Source organism: Lindgomyces ingoldianus, assembly GCF_010093535.1.
Source record: "Lindgomyces ingoldianus strain ATCC 200398 unplaced genomic scaffold BDR25scaffold_8, whole genome shotgun sequence".
Taxonomy (NCBI): Eukaryota; Fungi; Ascomycota; class Dothideomycetes; order Pleosporales; family Lindgomycetaceae; genus Lindgomyces; species Lindgomyces ingoldianus.
The window spans coordinates 1,281,675-1,300,764 of record NW_022985169.1 but is presented as its reverse complement, the minus strand read 5'-3'; the positions used below and the strand labels follow the sequence as shown (position 1 = coordinate 1,300,764).

General features: G+C 50.4%; 6 protein-coding genes across 6 annotated transcripts; 3 read left to right on the top strand and 3 right to left on the bottom strand.

Annotated features, from left to right (window-relative positions):
• Positions 1 to 44: 44 nt before the first annotated feature.
• BDR25DRAFT_256989 (uncharacterized protein) lies at positions 45 to 1,285 on the bottom strand. The gene is made up of 2 exons (XM_033686450.1): positions 792 to 1,285; positions 45 to 701 (listed from the first exon to the last, which is right to left on the bottom strand). The coding sequence occupies exons 1-2, from the start codon at positions 1,108 to 1,110 to the stop codon at positions 133 to 135; spliced, it is 888 nt and encodes a 295-aa protein (XP_033550791.1). The 5' UTR covers positions 1,111 to 1,285; the 3' UTR covers positions 45 to 132.
• Positions 1,286 to 2,985: 1,700 nt separating this feature from the next.
• BDR25DRAFT_217446 (uncharacterized protein) lies at positions 2,986 to 3,297 on the top strand (the record flags this gene model as incomplete). The annotated part of the gene is made up of 1 exon (XM_033684909.1): positions 2,986 to 3,297. One exon carries the CDS (start codon positions 2,986 to 2,988, stop codon positions 3,295 to 3,297), a length of 312 nt encoding a protein of 103 aa, XP_033550790.1.
• A 3,235-nt stretch (positions 3,298 to 6,532) lies between these two features.
• On the bottom strand, positions 6,533 to 9,360 carry BDR25DRAFT_341176 (uncharacterized protein). Its single transcript, XM_033693585.1, has 2 exons — positions 8,055 to 9,360; positions 6,533 to 7,986 (listed from the first exon to the last, which is right to left on the bottom strand). Exons 1-2 carry the CDS (start codon positions 9,229 to 9,231, stop codon positions 6,812 to 6,814), a joined length of 2,352 nt encoding a protein of 783 aa, XP_033550789.1. The 5' UTR covers positions 9,232 to 9,360; the 3' UTR covers positions 6,533 to 6,811.
• A 511-nt stretch (positions 9,361 to 9,871) lies between these two features.
• On the top strand, positions 9,872 to 12,689 carry BDR25DRAFT_216820 (poly A polymerase C-terminal region-like protein; the record flags this gene model as incomplete). Its single annotated transcript, XM_033684885.1, has 2 exons — positions 9,872 to 11,294; positions 11,344 to 12,689. The coding sequence occupies 2 exons, from the start codon at positions 9,872 to 9,874 to the stop codon at positions 12,687 to 12,689; spliced, it is 2,769 nt and encodes a 922-aa protein (XP_033550788.1).
• Positions 12,690 to 12,721: 32 nt separating this feature from the next.
• On the bottom strand, positions 12,722 to 14,268 carry BDR25DRAFT_323610 (FAD dependent oxidoreductase; the record flags this gene model as incomplete). The annotated part of the gene is made up of 4 exons (XM_033692111.1): positions 12,722 to 12,806; positions 12,864 to 13,492; positions 13,800 to 14,136; positions 14,240 to 14,268. 4 exons carry the CDS (start codon positions 14,266 to 14,268, stop codon positions 12,722 to 12,724), a joined length of 1,080 nt encoding a protein of 359 aa, XP_033550787.1.
• An 839-nt stretch (positions 14,269 to 15,107) lies between these two features.
• On the top strand, positions 15,108 to 16,317 carry BDR25DRAFT_312108 (cysteine proteinase; the record flags this gene model as incomplete). The annotated part of the gene is made up of 3 exons (XM_033691280.1): positions 15,108 to 15,201; positions 15,254 to 15,816; positions 15,877 to 16,317. The coding sequence occupies 3 exons, from the start codon at positions 15,108 to 15,110 to the stop codon at positions 16,315 to 16,317; spliced, it is 1,098 nt and encodes a 365-aa protein (XP_033550786.1).
• Between the last annotated feature and the right edge of the window lie 2,773 nt (positions 16,318 to 19,090).

Sequence of the window (19,090 nt, the reverse complement as noted above, 5' to 3'; positions counted from 1 at the left end):
CCGAAGTTCCCACAGATATTAACAACCTTCATTAGCCATAACATCATTACAAGGACAATACACACACAATACTCATACAAGCTCCTCCCCTTCGCAATTCTAAAAACCCCATTCTAACGAAAGCCATCCCCCCTACCCACCATACTTCGAGCCCACCCCCAACGGCATCTCAGTCAACACCTCACTCGAATCCGACTCCACTAAAATTGTCTTACGGTATGCCCGCGTCTGCTGAACCTGTGCTTCATAATGCTGCTTCAGCTTCCTTTGCCTCTTTTCCCTCTTCAATACCCAGAACATCGCTCCTAACAAGCCTAGAAGTAAAGCACCTAGTACTCCGCCGACCGCGACACCAACAACCTTACTCCTATCCTTTGGACATATCGCATCAAGAGTAGACTGGGGTGTCGCGCTGGCCTGAAATGGAATGCCAGTCGACACGGCTGTCGCGAACACAGACTTGGGTTCATTCGTACTAGGACTCGATACCGCGGAAGCCACCGAAGCCGTCGCCGTAGAAACACCAGCCGTAGACGTAGCGAACTTAAACGCGCCTAGGAACGTCGTTTTGACCTTTGGCGCGGTGGAATTGTTGCAGCAATTGTTGTGGTCGTCGACAGCGCGACAGCAATAACTTCCGTAATCGCACATTTGGACATTCCATGCTAGCACTTTATTCAGGCCATTGAAATTGTTGGTCGCTAGACTTTGTGTTAGCGTGCTTGTGCTCCTTCCAAGATTACTCCAATGTTGGAAATTGGGGAGAGAGGGAGTAGTGTGCAGGTACATACCATCTGGACACATCTTCGGACACCCCGCATCCTTGCCGGTTGAATCGGTACAACCATCTTGCCATATCGTGCCCATGTATACTCCGCTCGTCGCCATGCACAACCCATTGTCTAGACAGATGTCGACGGAGCCGGCAGGACGGTGGATAGCGCAGCAGCCAGAGTGGCGGGCGCCAGGCTTACAGGGTCCATATGTAGAATCGAGTTTTGTCCCATCTAAACCATAACAGGATTGTTCGGCGGCCGCGACTGTGGATATGAGAAGAAGGAAGAAGAGGGCTAGAGGAAGGAGACCACGGATCGGAACGGCGGATTCCATCTTGTGACAGAACGACTTCAAGCTCGTCACGAAGCGCAAGGCACGCGCATGTGCAAACGAATGAAAGTAGGCAAAATGGCAAAAACAGAACTAGAAAAACATGGGAAATAGGAATATACTTAAGGCTTTCTTCAGCCAGAGCCTGTGCGACATACAAGCACGGCTCGAGAACCAAGCATCTCAACCCGACAACCACTGCTCCCATCTGAAACGCCAGTAAATCTCCGAAATTGCGCGCCGCATGCTGGGGTAACGTAGTTCAGGTCAATTTGACACAAAAAAGTATACATATACTAGGTTGTCTAGGTTCAAGGTCCGATACATCTCAGCCTCGGCCAGCAGAAGCGAAGTCCGTTGCGGGCGGAGAATAGACCAGACCTCCGATATTGCGTACGCGAGGCCTTTCTCGTGCGCTCGATGGCTGGCTGAAGGCTCGAGCCTAGAATGGCGAGAGTAATGCCTGGAGATAGAGAGTGTGGTTGGAGTTGATGGAGTGAGAAGTCAAGGCATGAACGCTGCCAGCCGTCGTTTGGAGTCTGCACCTTTGCTGGCTTATCCGTGAATACGATTGGTCTGTGCCACCACCCTCGCACAGATCAAGGGGTTCGAATAAACTCACGCCAACCATTTCCCGTCAATGGATCGGCGCGGCTGTCAATGCGCATCACGAAGATTGACAGGGCATTGAGATTAACGAAGAGTGAGAGGCGACCTGTCAAACGTAAGGCGTCATCGCCTGTAGTTGCTCTTTAAACCCGGTTGATGTCAAGGTCAGACCAGGCATTGGACGAGAGGATCCCAGGGAGGCTGAAAGGGGGTAGAAGGCAATGGGCAGGATATTGCTCAGGCTCGAGACATTATTGTTTTTCTTGCGTGGCACCTCATTTCCTCCTTTTTCTTTGATCATTTCTTTCATTCAATTGGATTTTAGACATGACATGGATGGGGCGGCACAGCAAGGCTCACCCAGACCCTCAGCTTCATTCTTCTTTAGGATTTGGTATCCCGTACTGAACACACACAGCCTAATAGCTAGCGAAACAAACCCTCTCAACGCTCTGCATCTTGTCACCAAACACGGAACGTGGCAAGTATAATTTAGAACATAATTTTAATCCTCTTAACACTCTCCCTTATTCTAGCAAGAGCTTTAAATAATCTACTCTGCTCTGGTACTATTCTACATTTGTGACAAAAGGTTGTACAGCATGATCGTGCCGAAAGTGGAATGCAGATTTAATCGGTCAATTCTCTAACCAGGTTGTTAGAATTCGGGAGAATGTTAACAGGATGAACTTTTCTGTCCTAAATTACCAGCCAGTCATGTTCCCCGTTAGATGACAAGATGCAAAAGGAAGTCCTTTTCCCGGCAATCCCCAACTACAACCATGCAAATCTACTCTCTTGTGGCCCTATCATCACCATGATCAACCTCCTCCTTACTCGGCAACCAACCTCAACCCACTTTTCAGACATTTTCCGACCTGCACCTTAAAATATCTCACCAATACTCCACCTTCGCCATCACGCCATGAAGCTCATATCTCATTCTCGCAGGCAACATCTGACACCTCATTGACTCTGCCTCCCTGTTTTCCTCCCTTCGAATCCTAACTTCTCTGTTCCGGAAAGTTTTCTTCGCATTCTGCAGCCACGAATTCTGTAGCAACATATTCACCATAGGTCTGGAGTGCGCGGGAAATCTAGAGAAAGAGCCTTATCTAAAAAAAGAAGCTATTTTTGTTGAATCGGAAGAAGTGTGAAATTCTAGGGACGATTACCACGCTGTTGGGATGCATGGACTGAGGCGGGATACATGATCGCGCATGTGTAATTTCAGCAAACGCCAGTGGTTCCGACAGATTATAGGATAGAATGAAGAAGTGCACAACCCAGCTCACACCAACATTTCTGAGCTCAGTCAGCAGGTCGAAGCCGACAACTCATCGAGATCCACTACACATCCCGGAAAAGGTCCAGAGTTCGATTATAATAGTAAAACGCAGCGCGCCATTGACAACAGAGACTTCAAGCCCAAGTCATGCTAGCAATCTATTGACATGTGCATACACGACTGATCTTCTAGGAGAAGTGGAGTGCGCGCAGAAGGGTGTGAAAACGTGGGTGCTTAGACATGCACATGTTAGTAGGCAGTTTGAGAAAGCTCAGACTAGGGATTGTGAGTAATCAGTGAGGGTGTATGCGTTTTGGACTGGATGGGATAAAGGGTTTGCAGCTGAAGGTAGCGAGGGGAGGCGTGATGGTCAGAAGGCGTATAGCGTCAGATATCAGTGGGGAATTCTTTCATCATGGTTCCTGGGCTGCTAAGTAACCAATGGAGCCTTCCATACCACTCTTTTCTTAAGTGAGACCATATTCATCTAACATACTAGCTAAGCAGTCCCCTTGAACAGATGCAATGCCGATGTGCATGTGGTTCGCAGTATTTCCTCGATGAGGTCACGCTGCCGTCTCAAACATTTACTTTCTACTGACTAGATTAGCCGTCTCAAATGGTCTGTCACAAAAATTTGTTCTAGCATTGCTAAATTTTGCTCATGTATGCCCTATTGGTTGTAACAGATCGTGGAGGAATCGTTTAGGTGAGCAGTATGGCAAGGGCTCTCTCCGGAATTTCCAACGCGGAAAGATGAACAATAGGAGTCTTCTATCCTCCAATATCTTGTCACCTTCATTATTCCAAGGTTTAGCCTAGCCGGAAATGTATGTTTATCGATCAAATTTGTCCCCCTTACTGCTAACTTCAACTAGGGCAATAAAGAAGGAGTATATGTTCGAGCACATAGAAAAATTTCGTAAGACAATCCGCTTCGTACGAATCCACGAAGAGAAGTGAAGCTAATCTCGTGGGATTATCCTTGCAAACACTTGAATCCTAAATTTAGCAATTCGTTACGGAGCACACTCGCACCGCCGCGGAGCGGGACTTGAGCATCTCGCGCGAGAATTGAAGACTGACGCCGCTTCCTTCATTTCCAGAAATAACAGATATTTCGGAGACGTCATGAAATAGTGCACGAATGATGGGATTATTCAACCTGGAAGGAATTATCGGCGTTAATTTAAGAGCGACATTGCTCGGCATAGAAGTGGTTTTCACTAATCTCCTTTGATCTAACTTGTCTTGCTATTTTTCAGCACTGTCAAAGAACAACCTTCTTCCCCTAGTTAATTTTAGAAGTCAGGATGCCTGGATAGATAATATAGAACGTCCCAGCCTTTCCCGTCTAATCGGGCGCTGAAGTCTACTCATAATCTTCCTAGTTCAGAATACTAGGTCTCTGTGCAGGAAGATCGGGGGATCTGTCCTGCGCTCTAACACGTTGCAGTGGCTCGACTGAGGCAGTATCTCTCCGCTTTGCGAAAATATAAGCTGCTAGTGCCTCAGACAGCTTCGTTTTTGATTCATTGACTTCGGCGGCTCTTCCGCTTCAATACAGGATCTTCCTCAGTCTCTTTACCTTTTCCGCAGTCCCATTCATTCTCAGATTAATATTCCTAGTACTTTTTCTGCTGGTGAAAAAGGTAGCCTAAACAGCTACAACAAGAAGCAACCGTCCAGGATTGTGGTCTAAAGGAGGTGCTTTATCCATGATCGGCCTATCCGTCGTTCTGACGCCTTGCGACATGCACCGCAGTAACCCAAGTAGTTGGCGCGCTTCAGTTTGCGTCTACCAAGGTGCTCGAAACGCCTTTGCGTATCGTTGGTGGGAAGGTATTGCAAACTCTACAGATGAGTGCGTTTGCGCTCTCCACACTCATCATTGCTGTGGTTTATTCCGTGGGATTAAAGCAAGATAGGGATAACACTTCGACGCCCTCTAAGCCTCCTGATGCTAAAAGGGTAGGAGGAGGCGCTGTAAAGGGTAAAGAGCACTGTAAGTAATACCACCATCACCATTGGGGGGTGGTGTTTAATGAAAGGGCTTCTATGGCTGCACATGAGAGAAGAAGAATTCTAATCCTAAGAATACCTTGGCTAGTCACAGTGTATAGCTAGTCAATGTATCTAGCCTGGGGGAGATTAATATCTAGTTTGACTAATGCTTGCACCATTGTTTGCCAGCCCCAGACCACTGGTCACTTCCATCTCCAGGTCTATGTGCATGTAATAGGAAACTAACTCACTCAACATAAATGGTCATGAAATGAGACCGTGTCTGTAAAATCTAGGCTTCTTCTCAATGTTCTCATTACTTGTACGCCTACCTCTCTCCAAATATGCTTTAGTCCGGACCTCCGTAGATGTAACGCCTCACCAAGCCTGACCACCAAAACACCCATAATGTAGCAGATAGTGTATCACACTGTTCGTGAACACGGACTACTCTTACAAGCCTCAACCTCACGGTTGAACAGGCAACAGGTAGGGTTACCGTCCTAATCCCAATATGGGATGCTCTATCCAATACTTAGTATCTCCACAGCTTTCCCGCCCCGTCCGTTCGCCACCACCACCATTCAAAGATACCATCCCTAGCCACACTATCCCAACCTCAATTTCCCACAATCTAAATCATCTTCTCGTCACGCAGTGCCCCCCCTAGACTTTCATTGGGGCATCTTAATCCCAACTTCCACCACTTCTGCCCAAGTCCAATCCCAGTACTACCATGCAACCAACGACTCCAGCGGCGTGCTTCTAGAAACCCGACCTATGACCGGAAATCCGTATCCAATGTCGCTGTGTTTTGCCCCGCTATTAGCCCTATCAAATCCATCACAAACACTAACATACAAGCACTAGCACCGACACATCTGAATCTCTAAACGAAAAGCCCCATCTTGTTGCGCTTGTATCAGCAATGTCGAGCATAAGCTTCGGTGGCTTAACAACAGCAACAGCATTAGAGTGTAGCTGCCAGACGTGTGTTAAAATGTTTTGAGTCGGCTGATCCTGTCTGTGAAGGATATGCAGGGGATTGAGGGTAAGGCTGTGGAGGTCGGAGAGGGGAATCGGGAGGCTGTTGAACAGGGGATTGATTGGGTGTGATTTGGAACGACCCGGGGTTTTGTAATTAATGAGAGAAGGTAAAGGAGTGAGGTGGAGGGGGGCTTGATTGGGCAAGACTTAGAATTTAAAGCCTACGGGGATTGAGTTAGACTTCAAGTTGAAAGGGAGGACCCTAAGGACTGATGTATAATAGGAGACATATTAGGAGACATTAGGGTGGTGTTGCACATACCTTCGTGTCCCCACGTCGCCCTTTGGATTTCTCGACGCTACCGGAGCCGCTCAAGCAGCATTTTATGTGTAAACTCCTTTCCCTAACGTCTTTGCTAGGTTATAACCCTAACGACTAGGAGTTGCAATCCCTGTCTTTTCCAACATCTTATAATATACCCGGGCGGCTCCATTAGTCTTAATACAGAGAGGCACACAGGCAGATAAGTGCCAGGCGTTATAATCAAATACATTCCCATCTACTTACAATGTCTCTCACCCATATCCCCGATACCCGGACGCCAATGCCAACACCCCCTCCACCCTAAGCCTACGCCTATCCAGTGTATAGAGTATCTATCCTATCCTATCATCTCTGCCAAGATAGTGCTGTGCTATATAATTTGTCATATCCCCAACGCCACTGCAATGCCAAACACCCGGTAGGTAGAGCCTCTTCTCGCATGTGCCGGGCCGAAGGAAATCTTAAAAGAACACCCAGCTATATATATTCATTCACTCAAATTGATCATCCCTCCTCCCCTCACCCCTCTCCAACATCGGGCTCAACGGCCCGACATCAATCGGCGGCGGGGGCGCCCCAATCAAGCTCTTCCGATGCGCACGGGGGCTCTTATCTAATGTTTCCGTGGCCTCCTCCACCATCAAACTCTGCTGCACCGCGTCCCCCTCGCCCTCGTCCCCTTCCTCAAACCCGCGGATCTCCAACCGCAATCCTAGAATCTGCTGTCGGAGATCATCTATGAAAGCCTGCATTTGCGGAAACGGGAGTTTGACAGCCCCAGAAGCATTTTCTGTGTTAAAGTTGTATAATCGCAAAGCAGTATCTAGACAGCGCTCTGCTTGCAAGGCTTTAGATAGGCGGAGCCAGGTTTCGGCGGCGAGGACGGACCAGAATGCGGCTTTTCGGCGGCGCGCACCGAGGTTCATGGACCCGATGCCGGTGCGGATCGAGTAACATGTGGATATGCGTTCTGTGAAAAGCGCGTGGCCTACAGGGCCTACGATCCCGGTTTCTAGGATGCGGGACGCCCAACGTGCAGCGTCGTCCGCAGCCGAGGAGCCGCGGAGACGGAGGAGTTCGAGACCTAGGGCGAGGGTACGAAGGGCGTAGTAGGGAGTTGGTTTGAGTTGGCGGTCTGTGTAGCTGTATACGGCTGCTTCGATCCAGGAATCGATGTTCTCAGTTCGGGTCTTGGAAGAAAGGGGGCTGGTGGAGAGCAGGGCGGATAGGGCCGCCATTTCGACAGCGCCGGCGTAATGCCGCCATGCTTTGTCGTTGTTGAAGTCTGTGCGGAGAATGTCATACGTTGAGAGGGCGAGTTTGAAGTCCCGCAGCATGAAGCAGTAATCCGCCAGTTTGCGCATTAATGCTTCGGGCGCGTCTGGTCGGTAGAATTCTTGGATACTATCATAATTGGAAGACGAGCCTACGGTCGGAGAGGAGCTATTCCGGCTGGAGCCAAATGGTGTCCAGCGTTTTGATAAGGACATGAAGCGGCCTGAGAGACCTCGTCTCCGGGCGAGGACTTGCTCGTTCCAGGTTGCGACTTTGCGCTCCATGTTAGGAACAACGGATTGCACAACGAGCTCGCGGACGAAGGTTCGAATAGCTGTGATATCAGAGTCTGGGAGGTAAGGTGTGGGGTCTGATATGTCGTCGGTGGTTTCTGAGAGCAAGATCAGCACAATTTGATACTACCTGAAGCGATGTAAAAGCTTCATGTGACAAACTTACCTCGCTTCTGTATCTCTGCCAGCTCTTCTGCAGCAGACATCCACTCACATATCGGAAGCCGCACACTGTCATCATCAGATGGGATGCATTGCTGGCTCTTCAGTCGAAGGAGATGGCAGTGGAATCCAAAGTGCCGCTTCATCGATTCGAACGTCTGGTTAGAGTGGGCAATGTCCCCTGTCTCTTCATCATGGACTAAAACATAATATCGAAGGTAATCGTTTTCGACGAACTGAGGCATTCGGAGCGCACCGTCATGTTGGAGAGCATAGAGTTTGCGTATCTCTTCTGTTGGATTTGGATGTCGCGAGCTCACCGCAATGACGCATGCCACGGGGTGGGCGAAGGTTTCGTGGGACACTACCGGCAGGCCAGACAGTAGCCGCCGTAGATATAGAGTGTGAAAGGGAGATGAAGAGGTGTCGGACTGGGAAGGTGCTTCTTTGTGATTGAGGTAATCAGGGACCATATCGTGGGTGTTGAACTCGGAATATTGCAGATGGCGATCCACTAGCTCTTCAATCTGTCTAACATGACCGCCTGTCCGTTGTGGGCGAGGAACACCCGACGAAATCCTGCCGCCCGCACCCTGCCCCGTCACTGTGTCCATTCGAAGCTCTGAATTCCGTCCTGCTGAGGTTGGCGGTACTAGTCCGTCACGGACGCCAACAAATCTGATGCCAAAATCCTCATGGCTCTTGCTAGCGCCAATACTGTCTCTTATCGTTACTTTTCCAGGTACCAACTCCCCAAACGGCCGTAGCAGTTGCAACAATCCTCCTTCTAAACCCTTCCCCCGCAGCATCGCCTCTGTCGCTTCGTCCGCCAGTACCGCCACATGGGGCACAAAGGCGCGCTGTATGAGGTTTCTGTGTTCATCTGACACGCCTGGAGGCAGACTGCCTGGTGTTCCTGTGCCATTCTGTGTCGATGCCTGGGAGAATACGGAGCTAGGAACTACTGAGGCGGTGGGAGTTGCGGTGCCGGAGCTTGGGCGCGAGCCCGAAATTGAGGCTGTCGACTCGAACAGCTTCTGCAGAGAGGGGTTCGATCTTCGGTAGGGAAGGGAGGCGAGGGATGAAGCCGGCGACGCTCGCTGCTTGGGCAGGACCATCGAGGCCTCGAGGTCGGCGGGATACTGGGGGGGCTTGGGCGTGGCATCTTGCAGCGGCGTCATGGGAGGCTCGGGCGGTGCGCCCACGAGGAACGGATTGCGCGCGCAGTTTCTAGGGGTACGGGCATGTATTCGGGCAGGGAGTCGTCTCTAGGGAGCGTTGGATGCGGTATTAATGGCAGTGTTGGGGCGTTTGCAGGCTTGAAGTCAGCGATGGGGAGTGACCACCACATATCTTCGTTGGCCCCATTGAGCTTCGGAACTCCGTGACTGGAGCGAACATCGAAATCTCCATCGTCGCCACAACTCTTTTTCACGACGCTTCTTCTGGGCCATTCGCATCCGAATGTACATCTCCTCCATCGGAAATCCACTAGAAACGTTCTTGCTGGGATAATCTGGTCCCTTTCATCGTTGGACGCCGCTATCTTGACTCCCATGAATGCTATTTATGAGCCTCCGCCTCTGTTCACCCCGTGCCTTCTCCCTCCTGATAAAACGTGCAGGTGATTTATCCCCACGTCATTTTCCACATCCAAAACTGCCCTACTCCGTTTGCTCCTTCACCTGCAAACAATTTCTCCCCGCTTGTCACTACATGCTCACGGAGAAAACTCCAACGTCAAACCTGCAAAACGAGCCGCGCCCCAAGCGGAGGAAAATTGACTTCTCTGTTCCTTGCTCAATACAGCCCTTTGGAACCATGGCATCCAAATCGGGCTTAAACCCTACGACTATTGAATTGACCGAAGTCGAAGCGAAACTTCGTCACTTGCTTCTGGATGTAGCTGCCTTTGTCGATGAGACGTCCGTGCCCAAGACCGCCGAAGCTGGAGTGGTCGTGCCCGATGAGCTCTCAAAGGAGAAGGTTGTGTTGCGCTTCACCGGGGGCTGGGTTCGAGACAAGCTACTCGGGGTCGATAGCCATGACATTGACGTTGCCATCAACAAGATGACGGGCTACCAGTTCGGCATGAAATTGAAAGACTATCTTGAGATTCCCGGAAACCCGGCAAAATATGGACTAGAGCTGCCAGAAGAGGAAAATAGCAAGTCTGGTGGAAAAGACAAGAGTAGAAGGGTCGCTCCAGGACTCTACAAGATTGAAGCCAACCCGGAGAAGTCCAAGCACTTGGAGACAGTTACCACCAAGATCATGGGCTTAGACATTGATCTCGTTAACCTCAGGAAGGAGACATATACAGAGGAAAGCCGTAATCCACAGATGGAGTTCGGGACCCCGGAAGAAGACGCTATGCGCCGAGACGCTACCGTCAACGCCATGTTCTACAATCTCAACACCTCCGAGATCGAGGATTTCACGGGTCGGGGATTCGAGGATATGGATGGAAAGATCATTCGGACCCCACTAGAGCCGTATCAAACCTTCAAAGACGACCCGCTACGGGTGCTCAGGTTGATCCGTTTTGCGAGCAGGCTCAACTACAAGATCGACCCGGAGGCCGAAAAGGCCATGGGCAATCCTGATATTAAGGATGCGTTAAGAGCCAAGATCAGCCGAGAGAGAGTCGGTATTGAAACGGAGAAGATGCTCAAAGGGCCGGATCCACAAATGGCTCTAGCACTCATTGATAGACTTGATCTCTACAACACCATCTTCATCGACCCTACGAGACCAAACAACCATCCACCAGATCTTGAATATCTGTCCCCTGCGTATAAGTTTGTTGAGTGCTATTTGCGAACCGCAAAGCCAGACATACCTCAAATTATTCCCAAGACATTAATACGGAACGAGGAGGAGCAGTATTTTGCCTGGATCTGGGCAACCCTTATGCCGTGGGTTGATGCGCCTATGGTACCTCACTCAAAACCCACCCAGCGCCCTTTTTATGCTGCTACGCTAGTTGCGCGGGAAGGCATCAAAGCGCCAAACAAGATCTGTGATGTTGTTACCGCCTGTCTTAGGGATGGTGAAGATATTCGGAAGCTGGTGGACGCCTGCTACACTCAACTCAGGCGGCCGAACGCAAAGGCTGCTGGAGAGGACCCCACTGCTAGGGACACATTAGGTATGGCCATCCGGCGGTGGGGTCCGACATGGAGAAGCCAGCTTCTATTCTCCCTCATCTACGAGATTGTACTTGGGTCAATCTCACAAGAGCGTAAGTGACCACCACCCTCGAGCTTGACATTCGATTAATTTATTCGAAGAAATATTCAACTCTTACTCAACATTCCTCAACCAGCTTTCTAAATACGGTATCCTCGAGGCCTACACCTTCAAACCACTCATCACCGGCACCGAGCTCGCCAAAGCCCTGAACACGAAACCCGGTCCATGGATGAGAGACGCCCTCGACATCGTTATGGCCTGGCAGCTCCGCAACCCCGACATCGCCGATCCAACCGAAGCCATTGAAGCTGTGAAAGAAAACCGTACAGCCGCCATGGCGGGCAAGCAGAGTGAGCTACCCTCCCGCCTCGCATCTCACTTCCTTCAGCTTACCATCCGCCCCCTCTTCTCCCAGAGTAACTCCAAACCTCACCCAAACCTCACACCGGCTGGCCGCGCAGCCCCATCTCATCCCGACCAAAAGGCACAATTTCCGGACGATACCAGCAAGGCGCCGTGGAAGGACCCGAAAAATGGATATGCGATAGACTTGCTTCGATGGACCCTCTTAATCTTGGGTCAAAAGGGCATAGAAGCAAATTGGGGTTTACTAGTCCCTCCAATTCTAAAGATGACTGATAATCTCGATATCAAATGGAAATCCCGCGGTTGTGAATTTCTTACTTTACTTCTGGCTTCAACATCGCCCTCACTTCTCTCTCGCACCGGGCTTGGAAATGTGTTTGAAATAACGCTGATACCACTATTTACCTACTTGCCCACTCTGACGGAAGAAAAAGAGAGTGTTCTTCTCCTAGATAAAGCCTTCCCCGCACTCATGGAATTGGCGGAAGTCATGTACCCACCACCATCACATTCCTCTACAACACCCCAACCTATCAACACGCTCTCCACCCCGCGAGAGAAATTCCTTGACAAACTCCTACGATTGTGTATTCTCGCGCCAGTTTCCCACGCCTCGCCGTCAACCTACCCTAGACTCGCGACAAGCCTCCTCTCCCACCTCCCCACCCTGATCAATGCTATGCAAATAGATGCAGTCAAACATCTGCAATCACTCCTTCCCTTACTCTCAAGCATCCTAACTGAACCGCTCGGCCTTGCCCACCCCCCACTGATAGTAGGGAGCGTGAAAGGCTTGCAAGCTGTGGTACTGAATTGCTGGCCTAGGGTAGGGAGGTATAGGGGGGAGATTATGAAGGGTGTCTGTGTGTGCTGGGTCAGGTGTGGAGAGGAGGAGGGAGAGGAAAAGAAGAAGGAGATTGAGGAGGTTAGGTGGGAGTTGAAGGAGTGTGTGGGTATGTTGGATGCTGTGTGTCAGGCGGATGACGACCTAAAAGGCATTTGGGAGGCGGAAAAGGCAGTGTTGGTTGCTAGGGATGAGCGATTGGGTGGTTTATTTGAAGGGAACGAAGTGAGTTAGGGGGCTGGAACGACACTGCAGTGAAGAAGTATCTACAACCTCGCCTTCTCTCCCAAGATGCCCTCAACTAGCTTCTCAACCTCCCATGCACTCCCATAAGACGCCTGGTAGCCATATCTGTCGAATTTTCTTAGCACATGGTCAGTGTCTGGGAGGAGATAATAGGATACGTACCCTCCATGACCATAATTATGTACAATCCATACCCCCCCAATCCTCTCTTTCTCAACTCTTGGCCCACCCTTCCTCATTGGTCTCAATCCTACCCCATGCCTAATGACGGACAGCTCCGAGACCTTCCCCGTCTTCGGTGCCAGCGCTGGACAAATCTCGATAGACCGTTGCATGATACGCTGAGCGAGATTAGGATCAGGTTGAGATTCCCAACGCCCGTGTTGAAGACAACCACCAAGGATTGTGCCGCCACCTACGGCACGTTGCATGATGTAGGTTGCTTCGTCGTCCCCGTCATCAGTGCCGCTTACCGTGGCCATAACTCCCGGCTCATTTCGAACAAGGACGATTTGGCCGCGACCGGGATATACATCGGAATCCATTACTCCGCCGAGTTTGGCGGCCAAGAGCCCAGTGCAGTTGACGACGATGTCGGCGAGTTCACCAGAGTGGTGTAGGGATACGGCCTCAGAGATATGGGATAGGATTCCACGCTTCAAAACGACGCCGTTCTTGACGCATTGTCCAAGTAGCCAGGGAAGGTAGATGGCAGTGTTGAGGCATACGGATGTGAATGAGGTGCCTGTGTCATAGCCTGCAGGGATCTCTGACTTTAGAAGGACGCGGAACTGTGAATATTAGTTGAAGCTCTACTAGCCATTGAGAACGTGGAACGGTTCAGAGTATCATAAGGCCGAGCAAGTGGTTGCCCAGGAAAGTGGAAGGCAGCAGCGGGGGCTAAGAGGGGAATGGCTGCCAAAGAGCTGCCTTGAGCGGACTGGAAGGCCCGATTATTGTTGCCTCGAAGCAAAACCTCAATGAAACTGTCAATTGAGGAGAGAGATTGGCTGTCTGACAGCCGTGTTACTGCTGCCTCAGCTTGTGGCTGTTTTGAAATGCTTTCCACAAGAGGAAATCAGAACTTGCATTTGGTACGACATCTTTAAACCATGCGTCTTCCCTTACCAGCTCCTGGAGCCACCGGCCAGTAGCTGAGTCCGCATCCTTTTTGCGGCCAAAAATGACAGTCTCCTGATAATGAATGCCAGCCTCCGGAACCTCCCGACAGAGCCGATCAAGTTCCGCCCAGGTCGCTTTTTCAAATTTTTGCAAATTTGAGCCCGGTTTGCCCATGGGGAAGTAATTGGCACCTGCCCAAGGTGATGCATACTCTATATCATAGTCGCCGGGCATGTGCTTGCTCACGATGGTAATCCGGAGGTTCTTGTGGCGAGACAGTAGATTTGCGGTGGTCAATCCCACAACCCCGGCCCTGCAATTGGTCAGCAAATGGAAAATCCCATGAGCGGAAATGTCGATAAAAGGACAGCACGACAGGGCGTGAGGCTGGACCCTGGGCGGTAAGATAGACTCACCCGATAATTATAACGTTTGTCGTGGGCATAATGGATTGGAAACAGGCTGCGTAGAGCAAGCGGGACAGGAAATCAAGATCTAGAGAGCTTCTGATAAACCGTAGACTCACACGATAGTTCAAATCATGGTCGGCTGACGCTTAGTGGATGATTGGATGCGGCAGGCACACGATCGCGTCCTGAAAGGCAAGCACGAGACAGCGCGACTGTTTATGAAGAGCAAGCTGCCTTAACTGACCCACCATCCTTCCTCCAACATCTTCTCAGAACCTCTTCCTCTTCTGGATGTGCACCTTGGCCTCACTACGCTTTGCATAGCATCCTCTGCTGTTCGAACTTTTTATTATCGCGCGGCTTACCTGTTCTTTTGGCGAGCTCGCCGGCGTCGGGCGGGCCAGAGGCTCCTTCCTTCCTCTCTTCGTGACATCATTGCCGCGACCGAGGTACGTCGCACCGAATTTTCAATTTCTGCAATTGTCCTTAATATTGTCACATATTCACGAGCTGCTCTGAATACACTTTTCTCTTCTCCCACCTTGCACCAATCTTTTGTGGTGGGATCTGGGTTACTGACAGTCCGGAACAGGGCTAGCGTAGTGCTTCCCGGGCTGCGATTGGCCCGCTCCTCGTCGGCTGGCCAGGAGTTTGTCTTCAACACCACCTTCACTCATCACCACCCATGGGAGAGGTGAAGGAGAAGAATTAGCAAACGCTTCATGACCGACCCAGCTGCCTGGATTGAATTTTTCTTCCCATGACCACCCCTCTCATCCGTTCTCCCCCATGTCCTCCACACTCTTCTCTCCCAACGTTCGACACTCACTCACATCCCGATCCCCTTGCTCCATCGCGACTTGCAACCGTCAACATGGTCTCCACACGTCGTTCTCGTACCAAATCCCCGGAGGAATTCCCGCAGTTGGCCGACAATGGCCTGTATGCAAGCGACATTCGCGGAGACGGTAAGTTTTCGCTGCCTGATTTCACTCCTGACCTTTTTCTGACTTGAGCTAGGAAATTGCCTATTCAATGCCCTCTCTGACCAGATGTACGGTCACCAGGATGCCCACCGGGCTCTCCGCAACGCGACGATCGAGCACATGCGTCTCAATTCGGACGTCTACAGCCAATACCTCTCGGTGAACCCTGTTCGACGCAACCCAAAGCGCAAGAACACACCTGTTCCGACCGTCAACAACAGCATTCCGTCCGATGATGAGATCAGGAAGCGGTTTGAGGTTCACCTCCTGAAGATGGGACAGCCTGGCGAATGGGCCGATAACATGGAAGTAGTTGCCTTCGCGTCAGCCTTCAATGTTCATGTCCGTGTCTGGCAATCGAGCTTCAACTACACCTTCTCACCCCGCATGGATGTCGTACGCCTCAATGACGGCAGTCTCAGCAGTTTCAGTAGCGATGACTCTGGCGTCGACTCCGCTAGCGAGGCTACTGACCATGACTCTCTCTCTTCCACCACGGATACCTCCACCAATTCTGACAGCATATCTCCCAAGGCTGCCACCGCTGGCCCAACCAGCAAGGCTGATGTGCGTCCAGTCCTCAACATCGCCTACCACGTAAGTTTACCCCGCCACCACAGCCTCACCTCCCGATTACACGAGCTGACAACGTCGCAGAGCTGGGAGCACTACTCTTCCGTCCGTAAGATCAATGGCCCACGCACCGGCCCGCCTCATATCCACGTCACGGTTCCGACTACGCAGAATCGTGCCCGCCCACAATCCGAGCCGGTCACTCGCATTACAATGTCGTCTCAGAGCTCTGAGCGCGACGACGATGATGACATTGCCGACCGCCTCCCGACTAAGCGTCGCTATCACCGCCTCAGCCACAAGCGTCCTGAGCCTCAGCCCGAGCAAAAGTCAGACTTCAACAACGTCCTCAAGGCATACAAAGAGAAGCGTGAGCAGACCCTGAAGCTTCGTGTCTCCCGTGCGGAGACTCCTGCATCATCGCCAGAGCCCATTCCCTCAATTGAGGTACCTGAGCGAAAGGTCCTTAAGCTGCGTCTCATTCTGAAGAACCCGCAGCGCCCCATTTCCCCCATTACGATGTAACGACTGCATAGCACTGGCGCTAAATACCCCATTTTCCTACACACATTGGCACGGTTTTGCCTTGCATAGCCACCTAGCTAGGAACCAAGTGCTGGGACCTAGCTGCCTTGGGGCGGCATTGGAGTTGGAATACCATCCTGATTTTACAAACCCTATGTTGTGTCTCCCTGTGTGGCTGTGATGCTCTACAATCTATCAATACAAATTTTAAGATCCCATCAATGGCTAATTAATGTTCAGCTAGCTCCACTCACCCCTCTTCCCTAATCCTAGCCGAAGCCGAAAGCGTCTTGCTGCTGCATCCTTCTCTTATGGCATTTGGCAATAGTGTACTCCCATCGCTCGCGCTGCACTACTAGAACATCCTCTGCCAAGCAAATTCCATGCCAAGATCTGTTGCTACAGCTAAGCAGCCCCCCCCCCCCTGTCACGGTTTCTCTGTCAGTTGGGCTAGAGAGTACAGACATTGTATCTATTTGCCTAGGCATAGTACTATCACCGCTTGCGATACGATATTGGAATAGTGTTAAGCCTTACAAGTTTCTTACTAAGATATATTGCTCAAGCTACGCACTTGCTCTTCTTGTCACCTCTCCTATTAGAGGGAGACTGCACTCAAAGATACCAAAACTGAGCACTCGGCACTCGTCACTCAACAAACTAAGACTGAACACACTGCACTCACAATCGAGGACTCTACATTCGAAGTTGAGCGTTGGCCTCTCAAAACCGAGCACTAGACGCTCGCAACTAGAGCGTTCTACACTCGAAGAGACTAAAACTAAGCATTGGGTAATCACAATTGAGGACTATACACCCAAACAGAGCATTTTACTATCATATCGAGTCTTGTACCCTCAAACCCGACCATTCTGCACTCAAAGAAACCAAAACCAAAATAACACAAAAAGCGTGGGTAACCGAACTACTGGAAAAGCTCACCAAACTCCAGAGAAATTCCACCGATCCTTAGGCTAACAATACTGGAGTCTAGTCCAAAAACCAATAGAAGACTAAGCAGGACAATGTACTTAAAGGGGCATCCTGTGTCCGCTGTACCAGGACAAGTATTGTAGTCCTATTAGCTCCTGATTAGTGTATTGCTTGGCATTTATTTACCCCTCTTGACTATCTTGGAGCGTATTATGTTATTTCCTAATTCCTGATTCCTTTTACATGACATGTTTGCATAATATTTATCAGCACCTGCCTTTTACATCTGCATAGCTTCTGGATTCCTGGCTTCTTCCTAAATAAGGCACAAAGGCTTAACATTCATTCTTCCTGCTGCGTTTTTAGCGTCATAACTTGCCTGAGCTGGTCTACATCCTGCACTGTTGACGCTTAGGCCTGTCCCTCCCTTGTGCTAAAGCTGGTCAGAATTCTAACACCACTCCTCGCTGGCTCAAGAATCCTACACGTGTGCCTTCTACTTCCAAGGCCTCTTGCTAGGATACTGCAAAAATCAATTGTATTTGGTCCTCCTAGTGTGTCTTCCACTATATACCACTCCGGGAATTGTCTGTACGCAGTCCTGATAAAAGTCAAGCTTGTTACGCATACACGCAAATCTTTTAAAGCTCTGGTTAACTGCTTTTTGCATCTAGGAGAGGGCGAGACAGCCTAGACGGCACCGTAAGCTCACTTTGTTCACGAGATGGTATTTGTATAACTTTTTCTTGTTTCAGACGCTTGCTGGGATAGAACGCTGGGTTTTGGCATCTAATCCTAGTTTCTACATTTCAACTTGCTTCGATCAATCGCGGATGTCCAGATCGAAGCAGAAGACGTTAAGGCTGCCCACGCAAGCTGAAGGATTTCATAGTAGAATATGGAAATGGAATTAGAATTGAAGATGGTCCGGTACAACTAGGAACATGCACCAGCGTTTGTGTCTCAAATGTTGTTTTGTTCGAGATGCTTGAAGCACAAGTGTTTCAACCTCCGCGGATGGTCTTGCATACTACGTTAGATTGCAGGGTGCAGATCACGTGGAGAGTTTCTCCCCAGCTTCAAAGTGCCGCCTGAAAACACTTACCATTTTTTCATGCATCAGAATTGATCAGGATGTTTCTTCCTCCTCCCAATAATCTCACGAGTGAACTCACCAATGCGCCCTGTCCTCGAGCTTGACCCGACAGTCGAAAGCATGGCGCAGCGCCTCCAACTTTCGTCGCCTGATTCCTCGAAGTTGGATGCGGTCATCTTCAAAGGTTCGTGAATGACCTGGACCTTCAACGGCTAGCCTGAAAATGGCTTAAATCCCAGGAAGCCTAGAGCCTTTCTTCTTGATTCCAGCTCCGCCATGCGTGGCTTGCGTTTTCCTTTGAGTTCCCTCCAACTCGGTGGCTGCGATCATCTCAGACACGCTGGCATCAGCCGCGTCTTACGGAAGTCGCCTCCGTTCTTCGTCCTCGCTTCACAGGGCTGAGTACGCGAACGTGGGTTGAAACACAGTCAATGATTGACGAAACTAACTCAATACTGTGTGTTTCCGGAGGCTTCGACAACCGTGGGTAGCCCACACGCTAGAAGGATTCCTGAGCCGGCCTCTGCCGGCAGACCAGCGACATCGTGGCTGGCCTAGACATCGCTGAATTGAGCAATTGGGCGATCTGATGGCGTTAGGAAGAGCACAAGGTATGTGTGAGAGACGCAAGTGATGCGCTGTGTTCTGGAGGACTTCAGATGATCTGTCCTAGTCGCTTGCCCCTCCTGTGCCCTGGTCAATTATGTCCTGACGACCGCAATCCTTTTTCTCAAAGCAATATTT

Coding starts and splice junctions, on each gene's coding strand:
- BDR25DRAFT_256989 (XM_033686450.1), bottom strand. CDS start 1,110: ATGGAATCCGCCGTTCCGATCCGTGGTCTCCTTCCTCTAGCCCTCTTC. Junction 702..791: donor TCCGAAGATGTGTCCAGATG/GTATGTACCTGC, acceptor CACAAAGTCTAG/CGACCAACAATTTCAATGGC.
- BDR25DRAFT_341176 (XM_033693585.1), bottom strand. CDS start 9,231: ATGACGCCGCTGCAAGATGCCACGCCCAAGCCCCCCCAGTATCCCGCC. Junction 7,987..8,054: donor GGCAGAGATACAGAAGCGAG/GTAAGTTTGTCA, acceptor TCTTGCTCTCAG/AAACCACCGACGACATATCA.